This window comes from Mus caroli, unplaced genomic scaffold (assembly GCF_978045245.1).
Source record: "Mus caroli unplaced genomic scaffold, Mus_caroli_1 scaffold_13, whole genome shotgun sequence".
NCBI lineage: Eukaryota > Metazoa > Chordata > Mammalia > Rodentia > Muridae > Mus > Mus caroli.
Window position 1 is genome coordinate 43020001 of NW_028227268.1, and position 26881 is coordinate 43046881.

General features: G+C 49.2%; 1 protein-coding gene and 2 non-coding genes across 5 annotated transcripts in view; 2 read left to right on the top strand and 1 right to left on the bottom strand.

The window, feature by feature from the left end:
• Rab11fip4 (RAB11 family interacting protein 4) overlaps nt 1-26881 on the bottom strand; it is a 106382-nt gene that overhangs the window by 56737 nt on the left and 22764 nt on the right. For all 3 annotated transcript variants that reach the window (XM_021176630.3, XM_021176628.3, XM_029483748.2), the window contains exons 2-3: nt 21193-21280; nt 20331-20419 (exon numbers count right to left, since the gene is read on the bottom strand). In XM_021176630.3, the coding sequence (XP_021032289.2) occupies nt 20331-20419; nt 21193-21280 (177 nt within the window). The remainder of the gene's footprint in view (nt 1-20330; nt 20420-21192; nt 21281-26881) is intronic.
• On the top strand, nt 1191-1297 carry LOC115032608 (U6 spliceosomal RNA). The gene has a single exon (XR_003838251.2). It is a non-coding gene; the product is annotated as a U6 spliceosomal RNA (small nuclear RNA).
• Nucleotides 5047-5149, top strand: LOC115032614 (U6 spliceosomal RNA). Its single transcript, XR_003838255.1, has one exon. It is a non-coding gene; the product is annotated as a U6 spliceosomal RNA (small nuclear RNA).

Genomic DNA, 26881 nt, shown 5'->3' on the forward strand with positions numbered 1-26881 from the left:
AGTTATAGTCTGATGGGCATTTTATCACGATTTTTCAAATAAAGATTCTAGCTACAGAGAGGCTAAGCAGTTTGCCCAGTGCCGCACAGCCAACGCATCTCACAGGCAGGAACCTTCTCCCAGGGTCCCCATGTTTGTGGATGATGTTTGTAGTGAAGGAAGGCAGACTAGAGATAGGAAGTCAGCACAGGGGCTGTCACAATAGCCAGATAACGACCATGAAAGAAGGCGTGGCCTGGGACTGCTGTGTTCGGTGGCGTGGGTTGTGAACTGTACCAACTCACGGGTGGCATTCCGACAGACTGCAGGAGACTAGTTCTTCCTTGCAGCTGTGAAGCCCAGGGGCTTGAGGAAAAGATAGATGAGGGGAACAGACACCCGTGACTGGGAATCTGGGGACAAGCCTTTCGGTCTTTGAGTAATAGCTGTCTACCAAGCCCACACTGTTATCACAAGTTTTGTTTCCTCTAGGGGAGGAAGTGGCAAATAAGCCCCAAATGCACTGCACACCATACGCTGAGTCAGCTGGGTTTGCATTTCTACAGCAAAGAGTCTGGGCTGAAAGGGGTCCCAAGAGCCAATAAGGTGGGTTAGGTACCTCCTCCCAATGGGAGGTCCCTAAAGTCATCTGAAGTCCAGAGGCACAAAGGCTCAGCAGATTAGAGATGCCACCAAGGCCCGAGTTTGATCCCAAGACCCACAAGGTGGAAAGGGAAAACTCCCGCAGCTTGCCCTCTGACCTCCATATATGTGTGTCACACACACACACACACACACACACATACTCCCTTTTTGGAGTATTTCTTATTTATATTCACCTCACTATTGCTTTCTTCAGACACACCAGTAGAGGGCATCAGATCCCATTACAGATAGTTGAGCCACCATGTGGTTGCTGGGAATTGAACTCAGGACCTCTGGAAGAGCAGTCAGTACTCTTAACCATGGAGCCATCTCTCCAGCTCCAACCCTGGAACTATTCTTGAGCAGGACAAGCCCACTCCCACTGCCTGAAGAAGTCAGTCTCAGGGACACGGTGTTCTGTGACCCTGCCACCTACCCCATCTGGGGCCACCTATATCCTTTAAGAGCTGATGCTGGCTGGGAGTGAAGCGCATGCCCAGCCTGTGAAGCTCTGGGGCACCCTAATTCCAGCACCCAGACCAGGACCTGCTCAGGACTGTCCTTGGGTGCTCTCTTCAGCAGCACTCATGCTAACACTAGAACAAAATGGAGCAGATTAGCACGGCCCCTGTGCAAGGCTGATACAAAAATTCACTGAGGGTCCCATAGTCTTAATAAAAGTATGTCCCTTACAAAAGAAAGTTTTAAAAGAAAACACTTGTCAATAAAGTGAGTTCCAGACCAGCCTGGCCCACTTGAGACCTAGCTTCCAAAACAAAAGGAAACCAAATCCCCAAACCAAAATCCAGCTGGCCCTGGTAATGCTGGCAGATGCCAGTTGGGTGCAGTCTCATCCCTATGGCAACAGCCCCTCCCTTGATGAAGACTTCCGAGTTATTTTCCAATACAGTGTCTCTTTCCTTCCTTAGTCTTCACTGTGGATTTTTTCCCCTGACATCTGTAAAATTATTTATAATAAAAGACATTCAGAGTTGGACATCTGTACAATTATTTACAATAAAAGACACATTCAGAGTTGGACCAACAAGATAGAAATAACCTACAGAGGCAAAGGAGGACAACAGCCACACTGACAGACAGCGTGCGCATCCACAGGCCTCACCGGGAGAGTTCGAGTTAGCTGGAGTGATTCTCCTCATCTGACACAGATTTCATTCCATGAGGAAAGACCCGGTGCAAAACCCGGAGACCACCTTGAGCAGAGAGTACAGATCGCAAATGCACTCTAGTGACAGGTCTCAGGGAGTTCCCAAGGCTCTCACTCAGGGCGCTTCACATGGTGTGGTGGGAATGGGCACAGAGATGAGAGACAATCAAGCTTGGAGCAGGATTATCAGGATAGGATAGAGATGGGAGCTCTAAAGAGAGAGGCTCTATCCTTTCCCAGAGGCTGAGTGCCCCTCCACTCCTGGAGCTAAGCTCCCACCCACAGTAAGGACAGAGGCCCTGCAGGTAGGGAAGGGCAGCCCCCTGCCCTACATCAGCCCAACACTGGCAGTACGGCTCCAACCTGCCACTGTCTTAGAACACTTTAGCTTAGATTAAGAACTTCCTTCTGGAGCTAGAGAGCTGGCTCCGTGGTTAAGAGCACTGACTGTTCTTCTAGAGGTCCTGAGTTCAATTCCCAGCAACCACATGGTGGCTTACAACCATTCCTAACTTCAGCTCTGGGGGATCAGATGCCCTCTTCTGCCCTCCTTGGGCACTGCACACATGAGGTACGGGGACATACGTGTAAATGAAATACCCATACATATAAAATTAAAATAAGTAAAAAGTAAAGCAAAACAAAGAAACCCCCCTCCTCAGCACAAACCTTAGGAGAGTAACTATAGTGTAGTGGAGAGGCAAGACTGAGCGAGGCCGGGCGTGGTGGCGCACGCCTTTAATCCCAGCACTTGGGAGGCAGAGGCGGGCACATTTCTGAGTTTGAGGCCAGCCTGGTCTACAAAGTGAGTTCCAGGACAGCCAGGGCTACACAGAAAAACCCTGTCTCAGACAAAAAAAAAAAAAAAAAAAAGACTGTGAGTGAGGCAGCCCCTGTGAAGACCTCACAGGGTCAGGCACTAAGCTTCCCTCACTGTTGGGCCAAGAGACTTAGTTCAGGTGGACATGGAGGTGTCTGTGTGTATGAAGGGCCTAAGAGGGAGACTGAGGCAGGGACCTGAGAGGACCAAAATGCACCCCCATATATACTACTTTGACATAGGATTATTGCTGTTTTGGTTTTTTCTAGGCAGGGCTTCCTTATGTAGCCCTGGCTGTTCTGGAACTAACTCTCCCTCTCTCTCTCTCTCTCTCTCTCTCTCTCTCTCTCTCTGTAAACCAGGCTGGCCTAGAACTCAGAGAACCCCCTGCCTCTGCTTCTTCAGTGCTGGGATTAAAAGCATGTGTCACCATGCCCAGCTGATATAGGATTGTTTTGAGTTAAAGGCAACAGAGAAATAGCAGACACCAGGAGCAAGTTGCTGCTGTCCCATGTGTGGGAAAGCAGGTCACACATCTCCCTCCATAAAGAAGACTTGAAGCAGGCCCTTTGGCTCCTGATTGTAATCCCAGCCAGCTGAAGCCTAGAAGCTAGGCTACATACTGTAAGACTTCATCTCGAAAAAGGAAGGGAGAAAAATAAAAAGTAAGAAATATAAATCAAAAAAGAGGAGGAGGAAGAGGAGGAGGAAGAAGAGGAGAAGGAAGAGGAAGAAGAGGAGGAAGAAGAGGAAGAAGAGGAGGAAGAAGAGGAAGAAGAGGAGAAGGAAGAGGAGAAGGAAGAGGAAGAAGAGGAGGAAGAGGAGGAAGAAGAGGAGAAGGAAGAGGAAGAAGAGGAGGAGGAAGAGGAGGAAGAGGAGGAGGAAGAGGAGGAAGAGGAGGAGGAAGAGGAGCACAACAACATGAATTTGTAAATTTGTGCCAGGAAGAGAAGAGCAAAGATGTGAGTCTTCAGTCTGAGCTAAAAGGCAAGTTCCAGTTCCAGGCCTACATTGTGTGTGTGTGTGTGTGGGGGGGAGTGTGTGGGGGGGCGCAGATAAGAAGACAGAGACTGACACAGACACAAACAGAGAGATCAGAGGAAGGGAAGAGAGGAAGGAAGGAGAGGGGGGAGGAGAGGAGAAGGGAGGAAGGGAGAGGAGTTTGAGAGATATCTTTTGTTAGTTTAATGTGTGGGCTCTAGATAGAGAGCCTGGGAGGGAAAGATCACATTCTTTCTCCTCCACTTAGATCAGTCTCCTGCCCAGTGTGAGGAGTTGGCCTGCGCAATAGAGTGCTTGCATTACCATACCAGAGACCCAGGGTCTGGTGTCAGCACACTCCCCACAAAAAGCCGTAGCATAGTATTTCAGCCATATTTGTTTTCCTGGTCAAGAGCGTGGCAGGGATTGGAGCTCAGGTGTTCACCCCCAGGGAGCCTTCCAAACATCTCTGCCCTGGGACCAAGTGGACCCCACCCTGCAGGAAGGCCTAGAGCTGAGTTTCCCAATTAGGTAGGACCCCTGATGACAGGGGTGGGGACAAGGTTGAGTAGAGATCAGAAGCAGGGCTTGGCCACCAGGGGAGGTCAGCACCCCTGGAGCAAAAGGTATCAGCGAACAAAAGACCTGTTTTACAGCCTGAGATGTCAGGTTTTCTAGACTCTGTGCTGGGTTAGCAGGCCTTCCTGGAGAACCACACCAGCTACCACTCCCAGTTAGTGCAGGAAAAGTGGCACAGGTGGAAGTCTGAGATTTTGCTATTAGTCCTTCTAGTATTGGACAGGCTCAATAGGTGAACCCAGGATCCTCGGGCCCCAACGCCTTATTCTCAAGTTTAATTTTACAATTTGGGGTGAGTGGGTGGAGACTTGGCTCCAGTGATTAAAAGCACTTGCTGCTTCTCCATAGGACCTGGGTTTGATTCCCAGGACCTACACGGCAGCTCATGATTGTCTAAGATTAAAATTCCGGGGAATCAAATGCCCTCTTCTGGCCTCCATGGGTACTGCACACATGTGGTGCACAGACATGCAGGCAAAACACTCAGACACATGAAATAAAAAGAAATAAATTGGCTGGGCATAGTGGTGTGACTCTTTAATCCCAATGCTTTCAGAGAAACGTAAGTAGTAATGTAAATAGGATCTCTGTGAGTTCAAGGCAGCCTGGTTTCAGTTCCAGGACAGCCAGAGTTACATAAGTGAGAGATCCTGTCTCAAAAAAATAACTAAGTAACAAACAAGTAAATAAATACAAACGTTTTTTTAAAAAAGTTTATATTAAAAAAAAATCACAATTTGGAGCCCAGCATGGTAGCATATACTTGTAGTCTCAGCTACTTCAGAAGTTAAGGCAAGAGGGTTGCTCAAGGCAGAGGTTTGAAGTCAGTCTGGACAACAGGGAGACTTTCATCTCAAATAAACAACATGAATTCTTGCTTCCACAGCACACACACTAACACTGCAAAAATACACAGAAAATTAACAGGGCCCCTGAGCAAGAATGACATGAACATCTCTGAAGAATTCCATATGAAGAACAAACAAACAAACAAACAAACAAGGATCAACTCTGCCCCGAAGACCAGCCAAGTGGGCTTCATCTGTCTACTTCCTGAAATCAATAGCATCAACTGGATCATAGGCACCGCCTTCCCATCCCTGGCAGTGACAGGGCCTGGCTTAGGGCAGATGTGACATGCCCCAGCAGTTCACTGAGATGTACAGGGAGACTCAGAGGCAGGAGGCTGAGCACCGTTCCTGCATGTCTGTGCACCACATGTGTGCAGTACCCATGGAGGCCAGAAGAGGGCAGAAAACCAGTCTTGTCTGTCATAGCAGCAGATGTGACGACAGGAACCCGGTGGCCCCCACTGCAGGTAAGAGTGACAGCCAGGCTGGAAAGGACACACTGGTGGATGGAGGAAGAGAGGTGGTAAGGAGGGACTGCTCCCATGGTGTCTATGGCTTTTAAGGTGAGGCCAGGGAAAGCACCTTCAAGTCACAGAGGCACCAGTGAGACTTAGGCAGCAATGCAGCCACTGTCATTAGAGACATCAAAAAAGGCAGGGGATTCCTGTGCGAGATAAAAGTATGAGAGCCAGGGCGTAGCTAGGAGGGGCTCAGGGCCTCCGGTTTTATGATTTCTTTCCCAAGTGCCTGTGCATAGTGTGAATTCTGAGTCCTTTGAACTGAGATCCCCTTAGTGCTCCTGGGTTTCTAGGTGGGAATAAGTTCCTCCCCCGCCCAGATGTGACCTTCCCATCTGGGGTGACCTTCCCATCTGGGGTGACCTTGTCATCTGGGGTGACCTTGTCATCTGGGGTGACCTTCCCATCTGGGGTGACCTTCCCATCTAGAGTGACCTTCCCATCTGGGGTGACCTTCCCATCTAGAGTGACCTTCCCATCTGGGGTGACCTTCCCATCTGGGGTGACCTTCCCATCTAGAGTGACCTTCCCATCTGGGGTGACCTTGTCATCTGGGGTGACCTTGTCATCTGGGGTGACCTTCCCATCTGGGGTAACCTTGTCATCTGGGGTGACCTTCCCATCTGGGGTGACCTTCCCATCGAGGTGACCTTGTCATCTGAGGTGACCTTCCCATCTGGGGTGACCTTCCCATCTGGGGTGACCTTCCCATCTAGAGTGACCTTCCCATCTAGAGTGACCTTCCCATCTGGGGTGACCTTCCCATCTGGGGTAATTTTCCCATCTGGTATTCATCCACCCAGCCCAGGAGCATCTGTGAACCAGGTAGGGGTCTGGGTGCTGTAGGCACACACTCAGTGACCTGCAGAGGTACCAGATGTGGACAAGAGGGACTGGAGAAACAGTGCACAGTGTAGTTGACATGACCAAGGGACAGGCAGGGAAGGCTTCCTAGAGGAGGTGACACTGGTACTGGTACCTGATTAGGGTAGAGGGACATGGTCCTGGGTAGGAGAATCACCGGAATGCACTGGATGGTTTTTGTCAAGTTGACACACAAACCTAGGCATATCCCTGATCTTAACTGAAAAAATACTTCCATCAGACTGGCCTGTAGACAGGTCTGGGGGGGGGGGCAGGTATTGCTTTGATTAATAATTGGTGAGGGAAGACCAGGTCTACTGAAGGCTTTGCCATCTTTGGGAAGGTGGTCCTGCTGTGTATAAGAAAGCAGGCTGAACATGCCAGTAAACAGCTTTCTTCCATGACTTCTGCCCTGTTCTGGCTCCATGTTCCTGCCTTGAGTCGCTGCCCCAACTTCTCTCACTGATGGAGTGTGACCTGAGATTATAAGATGAGATACGCCTTTTTCTCTCTCTGAGTTTCTTTTGACCGTGGTCTTTATCACTACAGTGGAAAGCAAATTATAAACAGCGAAGAAGACACAAAAGGCCAGGATGGCTGGGACCCTGCGAGGTGGCAGGATGGCTGGGGACCCTGCGAGGTGGCAGGGGCCAGGGCAGAAGTTCAGGCAGAGGTGAAATCCCATAGGGTGTGGTGAGAAGTTAGGACTTTCTTCTAACAGGATTGTGACTGGGGCTTAGAGGCTCCATTTTAAAGAGCACCATCACTTCACTTAGACCTGCAGGGCCCACATGGGATTAACAGCAAGAGAATTCCTGGCCTCTCGGCTTTCATTCTGTGTCTGTCTCCTTGGCCTTTAAAACTTTGGTCAGACCTCTGCTCAGCTCTGCCCGTGAGCTTGTTAATCACACAGAATGCCACCAAACACTAGTGACGCAAGGATGAATGACCCTTATGTTATCTAACGTGCCCTGCCCCCTTCAGTGCTGAAGTCTCCAAGATAAGAGTAAGGGAGTTTTCCTTGTCCTCTTCCAGACTCCGAGAGTAGCGCCCAGTCATGCCCTCAGTCTGGATTCCAGAAAAATCCTAGCAGACTTACCATCCATGATGAGAACACTGTTCCCCCCTCCCCGCCCCCGTGATGGAAAAGGAAGCTGTTCTCTGCTACGCAGGAGCAGTGGTCTCCTAGGAGCCCGACTGATCTCAGCAGCAGTGGGGTGATCTCTGGAACCACTCTCAGAGCAGGAGCCATGATAGTGACTAACTGCCAGTCTATCATACCTCTTCCTCTATATAAGCCTGCATCTCAGGGCAGCAACCTGCAGTGGGGCGGGGGTGGGGGGGTGGCGCTTGCTCTCCACTGCGTCCTGTAAGCCTGCATCCAGCCTTTCTAGCAGGTCTCTCCGACCAGTTTGCTCTCCCAGGCAGGTGAAGGAAGTCAGGATTCTGGCCTAGGACTCTGTTAGGAAGATTTAGCATGGGAAGGTCTCAAGCAAGAGCATGCTGAAGAAGGATGGAAGGACAGGGGAAATTCTGGGGAACATGGTAGAGAGGAGCCCTTGCTCTGGCTGAGGCCGCTCCATCTGAGAGGTGAAAAGTCCCATACAATTAACACATGCTGTGGAGTTGCTGGCATGATGGCACTGTCCCTTTCAGACGTGGACCTTTGATGTCAACAGCAGTGACTCTGTTCTAAGGCCTGGATGCTTATGACCTTGGGCAGGGCCTCACTCCTTTCCCAAGGATCTGGGGACTTCAAGGCTGTTAATTTTGCTTACAAGGAAGACAGCCTCTACCTCCTTGTATCTCTGTGACCTTATCGAGTATGATCCCATCAGGTGCCACTCAGGAGCCATCCTGTGATCTCATGTGGGTTTCTAAGCAACCCTTTGAAGATAATAGTCTCAAATCTCACCAAAGTCCTACCTGGGACTATAAAAGACTATGAAGTAAGTCTCTCTCAGAGAATCCCCACAGCTGTGTTCTCTGGTATGTCTGTCTTTATTTCTAAGCAATCTCCCCCCTTAACCCTCACGGTTAAAATCTATATTAAAAAGCTTTATAGTAAAGAGATCAATTCTACTTCATCCGGCCTACCTTGAAATCCATGTCTATGTCAAAGTCGCACATTCCAGTTTGGCCTGAGGTGAGGCCCTTAAAAGATCAGGGGAGCTCTTCAGGCTGCAATGGGCAGAGGGGAGCTGGGTCTCCTGCTTTTGCCCCTTGACGAGTTCCAGGTCCTGACTTAAGGACCTAGAAGACAATTCTGGCAGTTGTATGGAAGGTTTGTGGTAGAAAGGCAAGAGGGTATAGGATGTGGGTTGGAAGACAGCTTCAGGTTCTGCAAGGGTGGGGAGAAAGGCTCAGGAGACTCAAGACATGTTCTAGAACAAACCCATAGGCCTTCGCATTGCTCTCAATGAGAAGACAGAAAGGAGGGGGAAGGGAGGAAGCAAGGATGGGCTCATTAATGACAACTGTTCCTTGGAGCAGCTAGCTGGGGAGCCTACGAGGTGCAGTCAGGGTGGAGGAGGGGAGTGGGCGGAAGAGCACATCACCAGGCTGGGCCCACCCTCAGGCATGGGTCTGCAAAGGCACCATCACACGTCACACACAGACCCTTGCACCTTGTCCTGTGCTACCTCAGATAGGCCACCAGACACAGGGAGGTCCCTGTTAGGAGTCCTGCCTTAAGTTTTCTGTAAGCTACTTTGATATTTTCAACTCAGCTCAGTGGAGGAGGAGGTATGGCCTTGCTAAGACATAATTCGGAACACCTGGCACAAAGAAACGTGGGGAAGGTCTCAGGAACTAGTCTAGGTTGAGGCTGCTAAGGAGACACGACAGTTGAAAATGCTGTGTGTTTCTGGCTTAGGTCTGAGGTTGGGACCAGAAGCTAGAAACTTGGGAACTAGGAAAGCAGTTTAAATTAGATAATATGTTGCATCCATCCTAAATTTCCTGAAAGCGACAAGGCTGTTCTGGTTATGTGAGAGAGGGCCCTCGGGCTAAGGGACCACCGAGAATTTAAGAATTAAGGCCAGCCGGGTAGTGGTGGCACACACCTTTAATCCCAGCACTTGGGAAGCAGAAGCAGGTGGATTTCTGAGTTCGAGGCCAGCCTGGTCTACAGAGTGAGTTCCAGGACAGCAATGGCTACACAGAGAAATCCTGTCTTGAAACACCCCCTTCAAAAAATATATATATATATATATCAAGGCCAATCAGGAGGAGGCAGGAGGATAACTGTTTTAAGGATACCCTCTTCTACATAGTGAATTTGGGGCTAGCCTGCACTATATGAGATCCAGCCTCAAACAAATAACAAAGTTTAGAGTCAAATGTCATTATATTTGCAACTAATTTTTATACAGCTCACAAAAAGAGGCAAACAGAATCCCCAGCAATAAAACATACAAGCAAGGGCTAGAGAGATGGCTTAGCAGTTAAGAGCACTAGCTGTATTTCCAGAGGACCCAGGTTCAATTTCAAACACCCACATGGTAGCTCACACAGACATACATGCAGGCAGAACACTAACGTATATGAAATAAAAAATAAAGCAAAAAAAAAATATACAAACAAACCAGATATCACACACACACACATGTTGCAACATGCTAACTGCTGTGTTTAAATAAATGCATTTGTTTTGCTCTTATCATTCTTCCAAAAGTTGAAAACACTTTAAATTAAATAGTCAGGATATAGCATCCCAGTGACTCCTAGTACCCTGTCTCTGGAAGGCCAAGCCACGGCTCACTGCACACCAGGAATGCTTCCTTCCTTAACTGAGAATCCATGAAGCTGGTGCTATAGGACTGTGAATGCTTTGGGCTTGGGAACAATCACAAGCTGTGGCCAGATATCTATCAAACCACAGAGAAATATAAAAACACCAGGAACTCTCGTGAGTGCACAGCTGGGTCAGGCAGTGGCTGTTTGCAAGGGACCAGTCCCTTCTTCCCAGTCCAGTCTTCTATACTCAGAGAAAGCATTGACAGGAACTGGCCAGAGTGCAGAGTGGCCAGTGCACTGTGGCTTCATGGAATTACTTCCTGGGTCAGAGGCCCAGCCTGAGTATGGGGACTCTTACAAGCTAACAGGCCATTCTAACATGTCCCAAACCTTGAGGACACTGGTTCAGATAGTGAATTTGTATGAGAATCGGTTGCCTGGAGAGAGAGAGAGAGAGAGAGAGAGAGAGAGAGAGAGAGAGAGAGAACTAATTAATCAAATGCTTACCCATGGCTCCTTCCTGATCCCACTGTGCAGCCAGGCCTGAGAACACTGGCTTAGCCTGCGGTGTTTCGGAAAGCTAACCTCTTTCAGTGCACACGCCTGCGTGGTGTTTTCCCACATGTGTCAGAGATTCCCTGAACTCACTGGTAGGGGAGGGCAGTAGGGAGAGCAGGTTCCCAGGAGAAAGTTCTGGCTAATAAAACCAGAACCCTGCCAGGCTCAGGAAACACGGAACCTATGCGCCTGCCCACTCCCTACAGCTTCCTGGTGCCCTGCAATGGTGAGGCTACCCCATAAAAATGTCCCTGCACCTGAGCACCAGGGTGGGGCTGTCCCCGGAGGGAGGTACCTCAGGCTAGCTCAGCCCAGACTTCCCAGGGGCTGATTAGGGCAGGAGGTGAGGGGCTGGATGGTGGGGTGAGGGAGTCGGAGCTTGGAGGTGGGGGAGCCCAGGCAGAGGAGGTGAATGGAGAGGGCCTCCTCAGCACCTACTGTCTGCTCAGCCTTCAGGCTCAGCGTTCAACCACTTCCCGAGGATGTTCTTCCAGAAGCTCTGAGCCTTAGGTTAAAGCAAGGGGTTTTCCTTTTGGAGGGAGCACACACAAGCGGGATGGATTAAGGGCGGATCCTCCTGAGCTACAAACTCTCCAGTCATTGCCACACTATGCACACAGGGTGCCACCCTGAACCTCCAAGCTCTGCAGAGTTGCAGTACTGTCTTGTCTCTTAGGAAGGAAGTATTCTTAGAACTTAAAAGTGCAGTTTGTCATAATCGGCCTCAAGAATGCTTCCTTCTGGGTGGACGGATGAAGGGATGGTGGTCTTGGATGGAGGGTTCTGAAGCGTTCTCAGGCTGGGGACAGGATAGAAAGACCTGCTCTGACAAGATGGGTTTTGCAAAATCTCTGAATGTGAGTGGAAGCCATTTGGAATCTAAGATAAAGTCCTGGTCCTTACCAAACCCCATTTGTTTTGGACTGTGTGTGTTAGGGAGGGAAGGCTGTGTAAACACAAGCTTGCAAGGGCTTCAGGGTGACCTGGAGGAGTTGGCCCTCCTCTTCCACCCTGTGGGTCCCAGTGGTAAATCTCTGGTAGGTTTGGTGGCAAGCACTCCTAGCCACTGAGGTATCCCAATAGCCCAAGAGGGAGGGATTTATTTTTCTTTTGTATGTAAAAGTGTTTGCTCTTATGTATGCATGTGCACCAAATATGTGCCTGATACTTGCAGGGGTCAGAAGGTGGTATGGGTCTTACAGACAGTTTTGATAGTTTGTTTCCTAGCATCCATGTTGGGCAGCTCATAACTGTAACTGCAGTTCCAGGGGATTGAATGCCCTCTTCTGGCCTCTGTGAGGATGTGCACAAACCCACACCTATATGCACATAAACAGAACACAAATAAGAATTTTTTTAAAAGAAGGATCTAATGTAATCTTGATGGGCTCCTCAGAGAGGAATTTGTGGGTGTATCAGGAGCTTTGGTATTTGTGTCCTTTAAATGAACAGTTTGCACTCGTGGGGAGCTGGCGTGGTGGTGCACGCCTTTAATCCCAGCACTCAGAAGGCAGAGGCAGGAGGATTTCTGAGTTTGAGGCCAGCCTGGTCTACAAAGTGAGTTCCAGGACAGCAAGGGCTACACAGAGAAACCCTGTCTCGAAAAACCAAAAACAAAAAACAACTCTTCCCTAAAAAAGCATCGGCACAAATTTCAGAACCTGCGGTCATTCAGACTCGGAGGCAGCATCTCTCTCTCTCTCTCTCTCTCTCTCTCTCTCTCTCTCTCTCTCTCTCTCTCTCTCTCTCTCTCCTTGAGTCTTACATCGCACTCCACCAACCATGAGCAGAAAACAAAATGCTGGAGGTGTAGCTCAGGGGGAGGGGCTGTGCTTAGCATATGCTAGGCCCTAGGTTCAAGATGGTTCCCAGCACCAAGCCACAACAGCCAACAGAGCAATGACAAAGTAGCCATGTTGAACATACCTGGACTTGTTTCTTGTTTCCTTGCCCTTGCTCCTAAACTGTGAGCTATGCTAGGTATTTGCATAGCATCTGCATTGCTTTAGGTATTACAAGGAACCAGGAGATGATAACGGGGACATGAGAGGTTGTGACTGGGCTACATGCAAATACCATGTCATTTATACCCGATGCTTGAGCACCCACGGGTTTAGGTGTCCTTACTGGTCCTGGAACCATCCTCTGCGGATACCAAGGGCTGGTTTTAATTCAAATCTGCTGCCATGGTTTGAAAACAGTCAGAAGGGCTGGGTGTGGTACTGCACTCAGGAGGCAGAGCAGGCTGACCTCTGGTCCACATAGCCAGGCTAGTCAAGGCTAAATAAACAGAGAGACCCTGTCTCAAAAAGGGGGTGGGGTGAGAATGCATTTATCAAACGGACATGCTTGTATTCTAATAAAACTTTATTTATAAAAAAATCTTGATAGGCTCAAATTTCTCCAGCCGTGTCTCTCTGCTTTCAATTAAGTCTTTAGTCCATCTGAGATGAGGGGCAGAGGTCTACTCTTCCTTTTTCTGTATTTGCTATCCAATTTTCTCAGCGTCATAAAACAGAGTCACTTCTCTTTCCACCTTTGCCAAAGGCGAGGTTGGCTGCCAATATGCGGACTTATTTCTGGGCTCTCTGTTCTGCTCTATTGCTCTGGCTGCCCATTCTCACGACAGGGCCACGCCTCTTTGGTTACTGTAGCTTTGCAGAGTATTTGGCTACTGTCAGGAGACAGACTGAGGCACAAGTATGATTATTGCATGGCATTTGTTATTTCTCAAGATTATAGCAAAGTATATGTGTCAACACTACAGAATAACAAGCAGTAATGAGTTGTTCTTGGTGGAACAAGCAAGGGAGAAAGCTGGGAGGAGGAGACTGTAGGATATCAAGGTTTGGGGATGGGGAGTAAACAGTACTTGTATATTATACAGTTTTGGTATAGTCGGTAAAATATAATTAGTACAGTCTTCTTGGCTTCTTATATTAAAAACAAAAAATGCAAAACTATTAAAAATCAACTTTGAAAAAATTTATTTTTTATGTTTTGCCTATATGTTTACATGTGTACCACATGTGTGCAGTGGCCACAGAGGTCAGAAGAGGACACTGGATTGTCCGGGACTGAGGTTAGAGATAGTTGTGAGCTGTCATGTGGGTGCTGGAAACCAAATCTGGGTCCTCTGGAAGAGCAGCCAGTGCTCTAACCACTGAGCCATCTCTCTAGCCTGAAAGATGTATATTAAGCTGGATTGATGGCTCATGTCTATAATACCAGGATTGGGAGATTGAGGCAGAAGGGCGACTGTTATTTCAAGGCCAGCCTGGGCTACATAGTGAGTGCTAGGCCAGCCTGGGCTTCACACTGAGTTCAAAAACAGGTAGAGGCAGAGTGAGACCCTGTCTCCAAGCAATAATAGCAACAAGATATCTAGTCTCCTAGATGCTTAGAGAAACCCCAAGGACACAGGTGCTGCCTGCTGTGAAGGAGAGGAGCTCAAAGGGGCTCTGCCACTGTCATCACTGCCTCCCACAGTACAATGGAACCTTCTGGAGAGTAGGACTGAGCAGTGATGGCTCCCAGGCCTCCAGGAGGCCCAGCGCAGATCCTTCTCTAGGGTGGAGCAAAGGGGACACAGAGAAAGAAATGCCAGACCGCCTGTGACAGTCAGTGGGCAGAACAGATGGCCCAGAAGAAAGACAAACATCACAAAGGCCCAGAACGGAGACAGAACACGGCCTTCCCATAATGAAAGTAGATGGGAGGGAGAGAGATCGGTCATCGGTGGGGAGTGCTTGCCGTTCAAGCATGAGGTCTGGGTTCAGCTCTTCGATGCTAACACCCATGGAACAGACTGGACACAATCCCAGCCACACCGGTGACCCCAGGTTCAGGGAGCGACCCTGCCTCAAAGGGATAACAGGGAGATAGAGGCAGCACTGCACGTCCTCTTCTGGCCTCTACTATACACATGCATGTTGACACAATAAAATTAAACAAACTAGGAGAGATTTGACGTCACCAGTTTTGGGGTGTGAGACATGCTACAGTGAGAAGCAGGTGGGACCCCAGGTTACACTTCATCTTCTGGGGGGAGGGACACTTGCTGTGGCTGTGGTAGGGGTTCTGGAGAGAGAACAGTGGGGAACTAGGAGGCTGGGGAGACAGCAGCTGTGACAGAGAGAATTATAGGGAGCACAGGAAGGGAGGCTGCAGCGTATGAGGGTACCACGGGTGACTCTTTGACCTGGGCATCTTTAGATGGATGGTAACATTAGACTCTTACACTGGCAGCCACACAGCAGGAGCAGGTGACCTGCTGCCTTCTGGTTTGATGGGTTCCCTATTAATCTGCCCACATAGGTGGATGACCAGGTACCCAGATTCTCATAGTTAGGCTTTGCCTCACTGCCTGACACGGGTGGCCACAGCCCCTAGCCAGCATGTCCTTGCTTTGATGCCCATGGGCCAATTCCTCCACAGCTCTCATTACCATAGGGACTGGGGGCCACACAAAAGGGAGGCCAGTAGGCAGCCCTTGGAGCAGACTGGGGAGTGGTATTTGGGGTGGTGGTGGTGGAGGCTTGTCCTGGAGACACCATCCCTGGATATCTTCTGGCATTCTCTCACCAGACCAACATTTCCTGAACTGAGAAATATGGTCAAACAGCACATGGAGCAACACACAGTGACACTTTCCCCAACAGGTGTGTCAGGCTCTGGGGACAAGGGCATCATGCTCCACAGTCAGAATCTAGTGCTATAGGAATGGTTAAATAAACATCCAGAGTGGACTTGCCCAGGCCGTGTGGTGCCCAGCATCGGCCTCCATGGGACCTGGAAGAGGAACAGATGCAGAAGCCTATGTATCCTACAGTCAACAGGAAAGCATTTTATAATCTCAAGGTGACTCCCAACAAGCCACGGTGCTGCAAGTGACATCCACACCCTGAAGGGTTCAATTCCCTCCAATGAGGGCGCTCAGCTGCAGTCCTGACATCCAGCTGTGTGCCATTCTCTACTTTTTCAATCCCGGGCTCAGATCTGTACTCCCTGGGGACACAAGAACCAGAATCTGGCTGGCTTCTTGGTCCCACACTGACCTCTAGGGGACAGCTGGAGCACAGCAAGGTGCTGGGTGCCTGGTCCATTGCATTAGGATCTGCCTCTAGCTGGCTTCCTCGGAATTCTGACTTTGATGAGCTATGGGTTTGCTCCATCTCTTCCAGGAGCTGGGATTCCGGTGAGTTCTAAGGATTCACTCTGCCTGGCTGGTTCAGGGACACTCAGGAGCCCACAGGCAGGAATTGGCCCATGTCCACCAAGCTATCTGACTAAGCCGAACAAACCAAGTCACCTGCCATGCCTAGGAATACACAGCCTCAGTGGGTGCTCTGGCCAGAGCTGTGTGGAGGATGGGAAGAGGTTTCTTTCCCGGAAGAGGCATAACACTTAGAGGCACAAACACAGTCACATTCTACAGTCCTACAGGGAAGACGGGAAGAGCCAGGTTGTTGAGATTTCTGGCTCCGTCTTTCTGCCTCTCTGGGACCTCTGGATTTTGGGAAAACAATACAACAAGACCATTGCTTATAAAGAATTCCCTCTTGAGGGTCAGGTCCTCTGAGCCTACGTCCCCCCTTTGCTAAATGCACCATCTTTTCTGGCTGTGGCTGAGACAGTACGGATGCCACAGAAGCTGCTCCTGGGTACCCCTGGGGTTCTTGGCCTCAGTGCAGCTCTGCTCTCCAACTTCTCAGCGCAAGCTTCGTTTTGACATGTCTTTGAAACATTGGACCTCCAGGGTGAAGGGGATGCAGAGACTCGGATGATTGTGAATCCCTGATTTGTCCTTGCATTAAATCAGACCTAGACTGGCTGAGCAAGTCCTGCTTTATGGCCAAGAAAACTGAGGTTCTGAGATGTTGAGGGGAACTTGCTGAAGTTGTAATGGGTAGTCAGTGGCCTTAGTGAGGTACGGATCCCATTTTTACATGATGGTACAACCTACTCATTCTGCACCCTCCACAAAGGCTGGGCCCAAAAAGAGCCACTTAGTGTCAGCCCCACATTGGGGGTTTTCTGTCCCAGGTCTGGTTCCATTGGTCCCGAATGCATTCATGGACCGGACACAGTAAGACAGTTCTAGAGCCCTCAGTGCTGGCCCTACACACACTTGGAGCCTGGTTATCCAGGTCTACCCCTCACGGTTCTCAAGCTGAGCACAGTCTGGAACCAGACTTGTACCCTGGCCCCACAGCGGCTGGACGTTTAGTCTCTGTCATCTTCAAATTGTTAGACAAAATTTACAGGTTCCCTTTGTGAGGAGCAGGCATCTGCACTAAGCAGACTGGACAGAAAGAGCCTTGCTCATGACAGTGTCTCGTGCCACTAAGGCGGAAACTAAACTGCTATGTGGAAATCAGGATGGTCTTAGCTGGTACAGTAAGGGAGTCTCCTGCTACCTTAACCCTTTCAAAATAGCAGTTTGATGCTGGCCAATCAGCTTTTTGTCCCTGTTATTCAGTTTCTTTATTCCTGTGATAGCGACACTATGTTTTAAGTTTAAATTACTGTGCTTAAGAGAAATATAAAGCAGAAATGCTTCACCAGGGGGTAGTGCATGCCTTTAATCAGGAGGCAGAGGCAGGGGGATCTCTGTCAGTTTGAGGCCATACTGGTCTACAGAGGGAGTTCCAGAACAGTCAGGGCTACACAGAGAAACCCTGTCTCTAAAAAACAAAACAAAACAAAACAAAACAAAACAAAACAAAACAAAACAAAACAAAACAAAAGCCTGTAACTTGTAAGGTCGACTTGCTCAAGGACAGATAACTTCCTGAAATGCTGTAGTTTATGTACGATAACAAACCGCACATTTTCACTTCTATAAACAAGCTTGGTTGCCCCAACTGCACAGGATATGCACTTGATCATGAGTAGGCGGAGGAGTTACATAGGCAGGAAGTACATCAGGATATATGCCTACCCCTGGTTGGACAAAGACAGGAAGTTTGTAGCCTCGTGAGTTTTGCCTTTATAAGCTCCTGACTAATGTAATTCGGGGCCATTCTCTGAGCTTGAGTCTCAGAAATGGTCTTGGCCAGTATATTTTTTAAATTAATTTATTTATAATATATACAGATTCTGCCTGCATGTATGCCTGCAAGCCAGAAGACTTCATTATAGATAGTTATGAGCCACCATGTGGTTGCTGGGAATTGAAATCAGGACGTCTGGAGAAATATCCAGTGCTCTTAACCTCTGAGCCATCTCTCCAGCTTCCTGGTCAGTATTTAATAAACCCTGTTGTATTATAATTAAGCCATCGTCAGATGGTGAATCTCTGAATGACCGACCAGATCTGTTACTGTTCCCACCTTACAAAACCCACTGTCCTGTTCCTGCCCTAGATCTTGTGTTAGTCCTGTTGTCAATGAAGGACTTGAGGAAGCAAGGGAGGGAGGGAGGAAAGGAGGGAGGACGAACTTATCTTGGCTCATGGTTTCAGAGTCTCACTGGGATTCATTGCTTGGAGACTGAGGTAAGACAGAGTAACACGGCAGTAGGAATGTGTGGTAGAAGCGTCATACCTCATGGTGGGAAAGGGCAGGGTGGTGATGGTGGTGGTAATGGTGGTAATGGTGGTGGTGGTGGTGGTGGTGGTGGTGGTGGTAGTGAACCTGATCTACCGACTTTTCCCTTTCTTGTCCTTTCATTCCCTCTGACAGGATGGTGGGGCCTGTATATCCAGGGCACATCTCCTTTTAGTTAACCCTCTCTGAAAACACCCTCCCCCACCCACCCTGAATGGCCTTTCCCAATCTTCTAGGTCAGTGTTTCTCACCTGTGGGTTCTGACCCCTTTGGGGTCACATATCAGATCCTGTATATCAGACATTTACATGACAATTCATAACAGTAACACAACTACAGCTATAAAGTAGCAATAAAATAACCTCATGGTTAGGGGGAGGGGGTCACCACAGCATGAGGAAAGGGTCCTGGCACTAGGAAGGCTGAGAACCATTGTCGCAAAAGTATGTCGCAATCTGATCAGGCTCAATTATGAGAACCTAGGTAAATAATCTAACACCAGGGTATACTCAGCCCGCATAACTGCAATCGTCAACTGAATTGATACACTTTTGTCTCTTAATAGTGCCTTAGCTTTCACACAGTCTGTTTGGCCACCCTCAGCATTACCGGACACCTTATATAGCTTCCTCCCCGCAGAAGCCCGCCACACAGAATACTACGGCTCTAGGCTTCTTCCATTTCTCAGGGAGGTGGCCTCGTGATGAGGGACTACCCAGAGCCAGAGGGGTTTTGGAGCTGACTTGGGTGAGAAACCAAAACAGTCCTCATCCAGCCGGAAGGTTCCCTGGAGACTGTGGATAGTGTCACTTAAACTGTCCCTGTGGTACAAAGCTGTGCTTGCAAAAATCGTCCAATGCATTATAAACAGATCATTTGGCGATAACAGCAGAATAAATTAAAACACACACACACACACACACACACACACACACACACACACACACTGTGCATTTATGTGGAAGCCAGTGTATATAGAAGCCAGGAAACTAGAGAGGGACAAGAGAGGCCTTAAGGGAAATGGGCAGAGGCAATAACGGAACACGTGTAACTAGGAACCTTTATGTGAGTATGAGGAGCAGAGGGAGTGGGAAGACTAGAGGTCAACTAAAGCCAAGGATATATGCAAATACAAAATGAAGCTGGTCTCTATGATGGCTGCTCTTGGCTGTCAGCCCGACACACCTGGGAAGAAGGGACAGCCTCAGCTGAAGATTTGCCTCCATCAGATTGAGGTGTGGGCACGACTGTGAGACAGCTTATTACTTATTGATGGTGGAGGGTCCAGCCCAGGGCAGCTGTCCCCAAGCTAGCTCCACAGAAGCAGAGAGCACAGCAGCAAGCAGGGTACCGCCATGGCCTTGGCTTCACTTCCTGCCTCCAGGTCCCTGCCTTGAACGACTGCTGGCACTGCGTTGTGGTCTCCCTAACTTGGTTCTGGTCATGGCACTTACCACATCGGCAGGACGCAAAGAGGCACAGAGCTCTGGAGGCCTTGGTATTTCCCTAAAGGAGTGGCTTTTTTGCCTAACCACTGCCTGCTACCCACACCTGAGTTTGTGTCACTAAGATGACTTAGGGGGTTACCTCTAGGTGCCCCATGATGGTGCTGGTCACAGAAATATCACACTTGGGACTCTCAGACCCTCCAACTCCCCACCTCTAGACAGAAGGAGGGGCTAGAGACTGGGTTATGAAAACTAACTTTAAAATAAAAAAAAATTAATTACATATTTAGTGTGTGTGTGTATGTGTGTGTGTGTACACACTAGACTTCCTAAGGGCTTCACTATACTGATTCCAAAGTGATATTTTTTCTTTTCTTGATTATTTTGAGACAGTCTTGCTATGTGGCCCAGGCTGGCCTCAAACCTGTGGCAATCCTCCTGCCTCAGCCTCCTGAGGATTAGGATTAGAGGCAGGTGCTACCTTACTCAGCAATCCTGTAGTTGTCTTTTGACTTTGATGCCAGAAGACCATTAGTGGAAAGCCCAGTCCTTCCAGACCTTCCAAAGCTGAGCCCAGGTGCAAATGCAGAGGGTGGCAGAGGGCAGCAGGTGCTGAGGCAGGGGCCCTTACCTGCTCCACATAGTCTGGGATGTCTGGAGAACATGGCAGGGTCCCTGCGCTCTCCACCGACAGCACGTCCTTCAGCAGCTCCTCACACCCTGTGGACAGACAGATAAACGGACAGTGAGTGGTCTGAGCCTCAGTCCACAAGGCTGTTCTTCTGACTAATGGGCCTTGGAGGGAAAAGCTGGAAGAACAGGTGGCAGGGGAGGAGACGGCCAGCTGCATGAGCCTGGTCCAGGGCCCCACTCAAGATGTCAGAAAGGCACCTGATGAGAAGAACTTCTTCCATGAGGTGAACCGCAGCGGGGACAGAGAGAGGAGACACTCACATATACAGAAGCATGCTGGGCGCAGGGAAGCCCCGGGCTAAAAGGTACTTCCCTCCGTGCACAGGGGCCGCCCACAAGGTTCCCTAGCAACCCCCAAGCCTTAGATAGGACCACTCTTAGGAGGTCAGGAGGCTCCTACCCCCTGCTCAGCACAGGCATGGGGCAGGTGTGGTTCAAGCTGGCCCAGAGAAACAAATGCCTTCAGAAAATCTTAGGGGCACCTGGGCTTCCTCAGCTTCATTTCCTCAGGGGCTTGGGGGAACTTGACAGAAAAACTGAATATTCTGTGAGTTCTCAAAACTGCCTTTGGAATTTTGGAAGAAAAAAAAAAGAGAGAGAGAGGATTGAGGAAAGAAAGGGAGGAGTTAGGAAGGGCTCAGAGAAGAGAGGGCAGATAATAAATAAGGAAGCCCTAAGAGGAGAGAGACATGGCAGCCAGCTTCCTCCAGGAACAGAGCCCATTTCTGGGACCCACCCTGGGCTCTGATACCCCTGTGTGCTGACCTCCTATCTGGACAGGGCTCCCAAAAGGACCTCACCTTTCATGGCGAATACTCCGCGGCAAAAATCCTTGAAGTTGATTCTCCCCAGGTCATTGGGATCCAAACACTTCACAAGTTTTTCCACCTTTGGGAAGGAAAGAGGACATGCTTGAAGCACCCTGGACACCCCAAGGGCCCAGGGCACCAGGCAGAAGGTGGAATGGAGGTGGGTGGGTCTCGCCAACTAGGTCAAAAGGACACCAGTGTTCCCAAAGTGGTCTTTCCCTCTAGGATCATGTCATTCTCTGATTAAGACTCAAATGAGGCCGGGCGATGGTGGCACACGCCTTTAATCCCAGCACTTGGGAGGCAGAGACAGGCAGATTTCTGAGTTCGAGGCCAGCCTGGTCTACAGAGTGAGTTCCAGGACAGCCAGGGCTACACAGAGAAACCCTGTCTCGAAAAACAAAACAAAACAAACAAACAAACAAAAAGACTCAAGTGGGAAAATGTAAAGAGGCCTCAAGGGTGCAGAGCATGCTCCTACAGCCTCTCCAAAGAGAGCACACTGAAAGCCAACACTGCTGTCAGGTTCACTGTTTGTCTACCCTGTAGACAGGGTCTGGCAATGTAGCTCAGACTCGCTTAAAACTGAATTCTCCTGCCTCAGCCTTTTGAATGCTGAGATCACAGGCATACACCGCCATGCCTGGCTAACAACTTTTGTTTGGTTGTTTGGGTTTTGGGTTTTTTTGTGGAAACAGCATTTTATCTGTCCCAGGTTGGCTTCAAAGTTGCTAGGTAGCCAAGGATAACCTTGAACTTCAGAGCCTTCTGCCACCACCTCCAGAATGCTGGGATTGCAAGCATGTATCACTGCGCCTGTCTTTATGCAATGCTGAGGACTGAACCCACAGCCTTGTGTATGCAAATTAGTAAGGAGCTAGGTACTTCAGCTTCTTGACATTTCTTCCAAGTTAGCTTGTACCTTAGTAGCGGCCCTTCCTAACACTCATTCATTCATTCACTCACTCACTCATTCAACAGCTGTCCACTGTGCACCTCCTACGTGCCTGGTGTTGATGGTGGTAACTGGTTAGTTACACACGGTCACATGAACACGCACATGCATAGTCACACATATACACACATGCATACTCATGCACCTCCTTAGGCAACTTCCCCACAAGTCATCACCATCTGCGGAAAACGTCGTCCATGGTAGGGCGAGACTTTTTTTTTTTTTTTTTTTTTTTTTCTGATACAGCTGTGTGTATCTTCCTCAGGGGAAGGTTCAGAAAGCAAGGGCAAGCTCTTTCTGGAATCCCCTCTGGCTGGGCTGCAGACTCACATGCAGGGTAGGGATCTGTCACTGCTGTGCCTGTTGGCATCATTACAGCCGGGTCTGCCCTCCCTCCCGCTCTGCTTGTCACGTGTGCCAGAGCACAGGCTGCTGGGAAGACTCATCTGCTCTCACACTGTCTTCCCTGCACATCCACAGGATGCTTGTCCAGCATGGCAGCTGCAGCGGGCACCTAGTCCCCGTCACTGCAGCAGCCAGCATCAACGGGCTGGCTTGGTGGGCTTCAGGGAGCACAATTCCCACCATGGCCACTCTCCACTCCTGTGCATGGTGGCTCTGGCTTTGTACCTCTTTCCAGCTTTCCTACTCTGCTGGATCCGAGGGATAACCCAGGAGCTATGCAACGTCCTAAGATGTTTCTGAACCTGGTACCTACCTAGTAGAGCATCCCTCGGCTCCAGATATCAACTCTCAGGGGAATGCTATAGCTGAGGTTCAGAGAGACCCGTAGTGCTGTGCACTATCCAAAGCTGAGAAAGCCCCAGTCCTTCCCCTCAGCTGCCATGGAGTGGTAGATGTCAGGTAACAGGGAAGAGTTTTTTTGCCAGTTCAGGCCTGGACAGAGCATCCCCAACATTGCAGCTGCCTGCCCTGCTCCCATCCCCACTACCAAGGAAGCTGCTGACACTGCCAGGCAATGACAGGGCTTCTGAGAATAGTACTGCCCAGGTACCACCTGCAGACTGTCGGAGAGCTCACCTATGGCTCCACTGGCCATCCTCTCCTCCTGCCCCCTCCCTTGCTATAACCGAGAGCCTATGAATGTAAGGAGGGCCTGGGACATACTGACCCCAACCCCCAGCCTCTAGGATCTTACCCCTACAGCCCTGTCCAAAGCCAAGGCCTATGCCTTAATTGAGGCCAAGTCCAAGGCATCTACTCCAGAGTGTCAATGGCCTGAAGAGAAGCTCCGACCTCACACACTCTGAGGGACAGCAGGGTTCTGTAATCTACCAGACTGGGAGTCTTTAATCCCTAATGCCTAGGACCTGGGGACATCACTGGGGCAGGCTGTCCATCCTCTGCTTCCAGAGAAAGCTAGTTCAGAGGTAGGGGTTGGGGTGTCTGATGACAGACAGACAGACAGAGATGTGAGGCTGTAAGGACCTTCATACAGTCCACAGAGATGTGACCCAGCCTGCAGTTAAGAGCTCACAACTACAGTGACTCACTTCTCTTCAGCTACCTCCACTGAGCTCAGGAGGGTGGTGGTCCCAGGGTAGTGGCTAGGTATACTACTAAGACAGCTTTGTGGAAATTGTAATTAGTAAATTCTTTTTTCTTTTTTTTTAAAGATTTATTTATTTATTACATGTAAGTACACTGTAGCTGTCTTCAGACACTCCAGAAGAGGGCGCCAGATCTCGTTACGGATGGTTGTGAGCCACCATGTGGTTGCTGGGATTAGAACTCTGGACCTTCGGAAGAGCACTCGGGGCTCTTACCCACTGAGCCATCTCACCAGCCCCAATTAGTAAATTCTTATATCACATACAATTAGCATCCATAAAGACCACAACAGTGGTTACAATGGTCTATCTATCTATCTTATCTATCTACTCATTTGTTTAGGTTTGGTTTGAGTTTTTTGTTCTGTTCTGTTCTGTTTTGTTTTGTTTTTTTGAGGCAGGGTTTCTCCAAATAGCTTTGGCTGTCCTGGAACTAGCTCTGTAGACCAGGCTGTCCTCAAACTCAGAGATCCGCCTGCCTCTGCCTCCCGAGTACTGGGATTAAAGGCATGTGTCACCATCACCCGACACAGTGTTTTTTTGTTTGTTTGTTTGTTTTTTTTTTTTTAAATAAGGCTTTAGCAGTATTTCGTAAAAATGGGTGAAAAAAAATCCCTGCAAGGCTCATCAGGGCTCATTTTGAGCTATTTAAGCAGTAGCTGCTGTAACAGTCCCATGTTACATTTGAGGACACTGAGGCTCAGGGAAATTGAGCCATTTAGGCAGTCACCAGCAGTGGCAGCTACTGAACAGGATCTTCCTGATCCTATAGTACCAGCAACTGCTTTCTACTGCTTCCCTGCCCTCTGCAAGTGTGTGGCCTCTACTGGGCCACCTGTGTGCATGGAATACCGACTCAAAGCCCCTACATCCCACGTGTGAAGACAGCTCTGGCTGAGGTGACACTCTGTGAGTATGTGCAAGCCCTGCCCTCTCTCCCCAACATGGTCAAAGAAATATAAAGTTTCTGGAGGATTGTATTTGAAGTCAGGCTACAAGAGAGATCCTGTCTCAGAGAACGCTGTGTCTGCTGAGTTCCAGGAAGGGGCAGGGGCTCGCTCTCACACCAAGGAGTACAGCAGGTAACACTGAGAGCCAGCAGTCCCAGCAGTCCCGGGCTCCTCCGGCTCCCATGAGAGGAAAGAGCAAGCCTCAGGGCTGGCAGGGGTGATGGAACAGCTGAGGCACGCACAGCTGGACCAGCAGCATGCTGCCAGAGGAACTGGTGGTTCTGCTGGCAGAGGAACGCTGACCTTTCACATTGGGAACCATTCAATTACCAGGCTTCCCCTTCTATTTCTGTTGCTCTTCTCTTCAGGCTGGTTTCTTCCATCTATCCCCCAGAGTCGCATGTCTCTGAAGGAAAGATGCTGTGATGCTGTGAGCCAGCTGTGGTCAGCTTACCGGTAAGATCTCTCCCAAGCTCAGCTGCCTCCCAGACCTTCTCCACGCAGGCCTGGCAAGCCAGTGAAGGTCAAGCAGCCCTTTGTCCCTAAGGTCTCAGGCTTTCAGCACTTAGAGGTAGTGAAAAAACATTAGCCCTTCCTACCAAGAATCAAGTAAGTGCAGAGCAACTGCCTTTATGCCAGGCACTTTTTGATCACACCATAGACAGGCTTACTCCAGCTTCACAGGCTTCTGGGTCCTGAATAATATTCTTATTCCCATTTTACAGATGAGGACAATACACTAGGCTCAGATGTTTGGGGTTAAGGTCCTAAAACCATGAGGAGGCAGCTGAGCCCAGACAACCCCCAGTAACTATTGCTATTGAAATAATTTTGATCACTTATAATAAGTTCCAGGCCTTGCTCTGGACCAGAGAAAAAAAACAAAGTTAAGAAATTTTGACCAGAAAATCTAGTACCAGTACAGGCAACCCTTGCTGAAGAACTGGAATAGTAAAGGAAAGAATAGTTAAAAGACATTGAACTGCTAAAGAAAGATTGGCTGCTAGCATCATCCAGACTGTAGACTTCGAGCCTGCTACTCAGATGCCAATATTAAAGCTCTGGGAAGAAGGGTGTGGTGGCATGTGCTGTAACCCCCAACAGGATGGTCACTAGATCCAGCCAGCCTAGTCCACACAGGGAGACCTCAAAGCAACCCCCTCCCCAAACACAAATAAAACCAACCCGAGAAGACACCTGGCTCTGGGTAAGCTACACAAGCACCCCACATCCTGTCTCTCCCACAGACCACAGTCGGAGCACCAAGTGGGGAACCTAAAGAGCCAAGGTTGCACAGGGTGAACAAAGGGAAAACAAAACCTTGAATTTGGGGGATTATCTTTACTCTTCTATTTCCTGTGCAGCAGATGGGGAGAGAGGGGGCTCTAAATCTAAAAGAAACCTTTCTGATGCAAAGCTGGAGAGGGGTCCCACCTGAGTCAAAAAACAAAAAACAAGGAAAATGCCCTAGGTATTTCTTTCTCTCCCTTTTCCTCTGTGTGTATGTGTGTGTGTGTCTGTCTGACTGTTTGTCTGTCTCTCCAACAAGGCAAGCTTAGGTCCCAAAGCTGAGTGGTGGCAGCAGCCACACAGTCACGTGTATGTGGCAGTGGTGGCAGAGAAGAGAGGAGGGTTTGAGGGGGTGAGAGAGAAATTAGGAAAAGAGCCCCTGGGGAATGGGCAGGGCAGGACCCTGAGAAGGCGGAGCTCGGGAGTGGATGGAGACCCTTGTGTGAGGCTGACTGAAGTCCTGAGCTGCAGACAGGAACAAACAAGTCAGTTCAGAGCTGAGCAGCTGACTAAGGAGATAGTGGACTGGCCGTGGGTGTGCATCCTTGGAGAAGCAATGAAGAGCCCAGCACCAGCTTTGGGAACGGAATTGGCTACGTTAGAACAGCTGCTTACAGAGCGGGCAAGTGGGGATGCTAGGCTTCAACTTAACTGGACTAATTTCCTAATTAAAAAGAAACCTACACTATGCTGACATTTTCCCAGAGGTATCTAATGAGACCTAGAGTCTTCTAGTCTTCAAGATGCCCAGAACACAATCCAAAATTATTCACCACACAAATGGAAAAGATGGTAACATTGTGTACTGAAAAACATGGTAACAAAGTTACTGACTCTAAAATGACCCAGCTGTTTCCATGTGTGTGTGTTTTTTTTTTTTTTTTTTTTTTTTTTTTTTTTGGTTTTTCGAGACA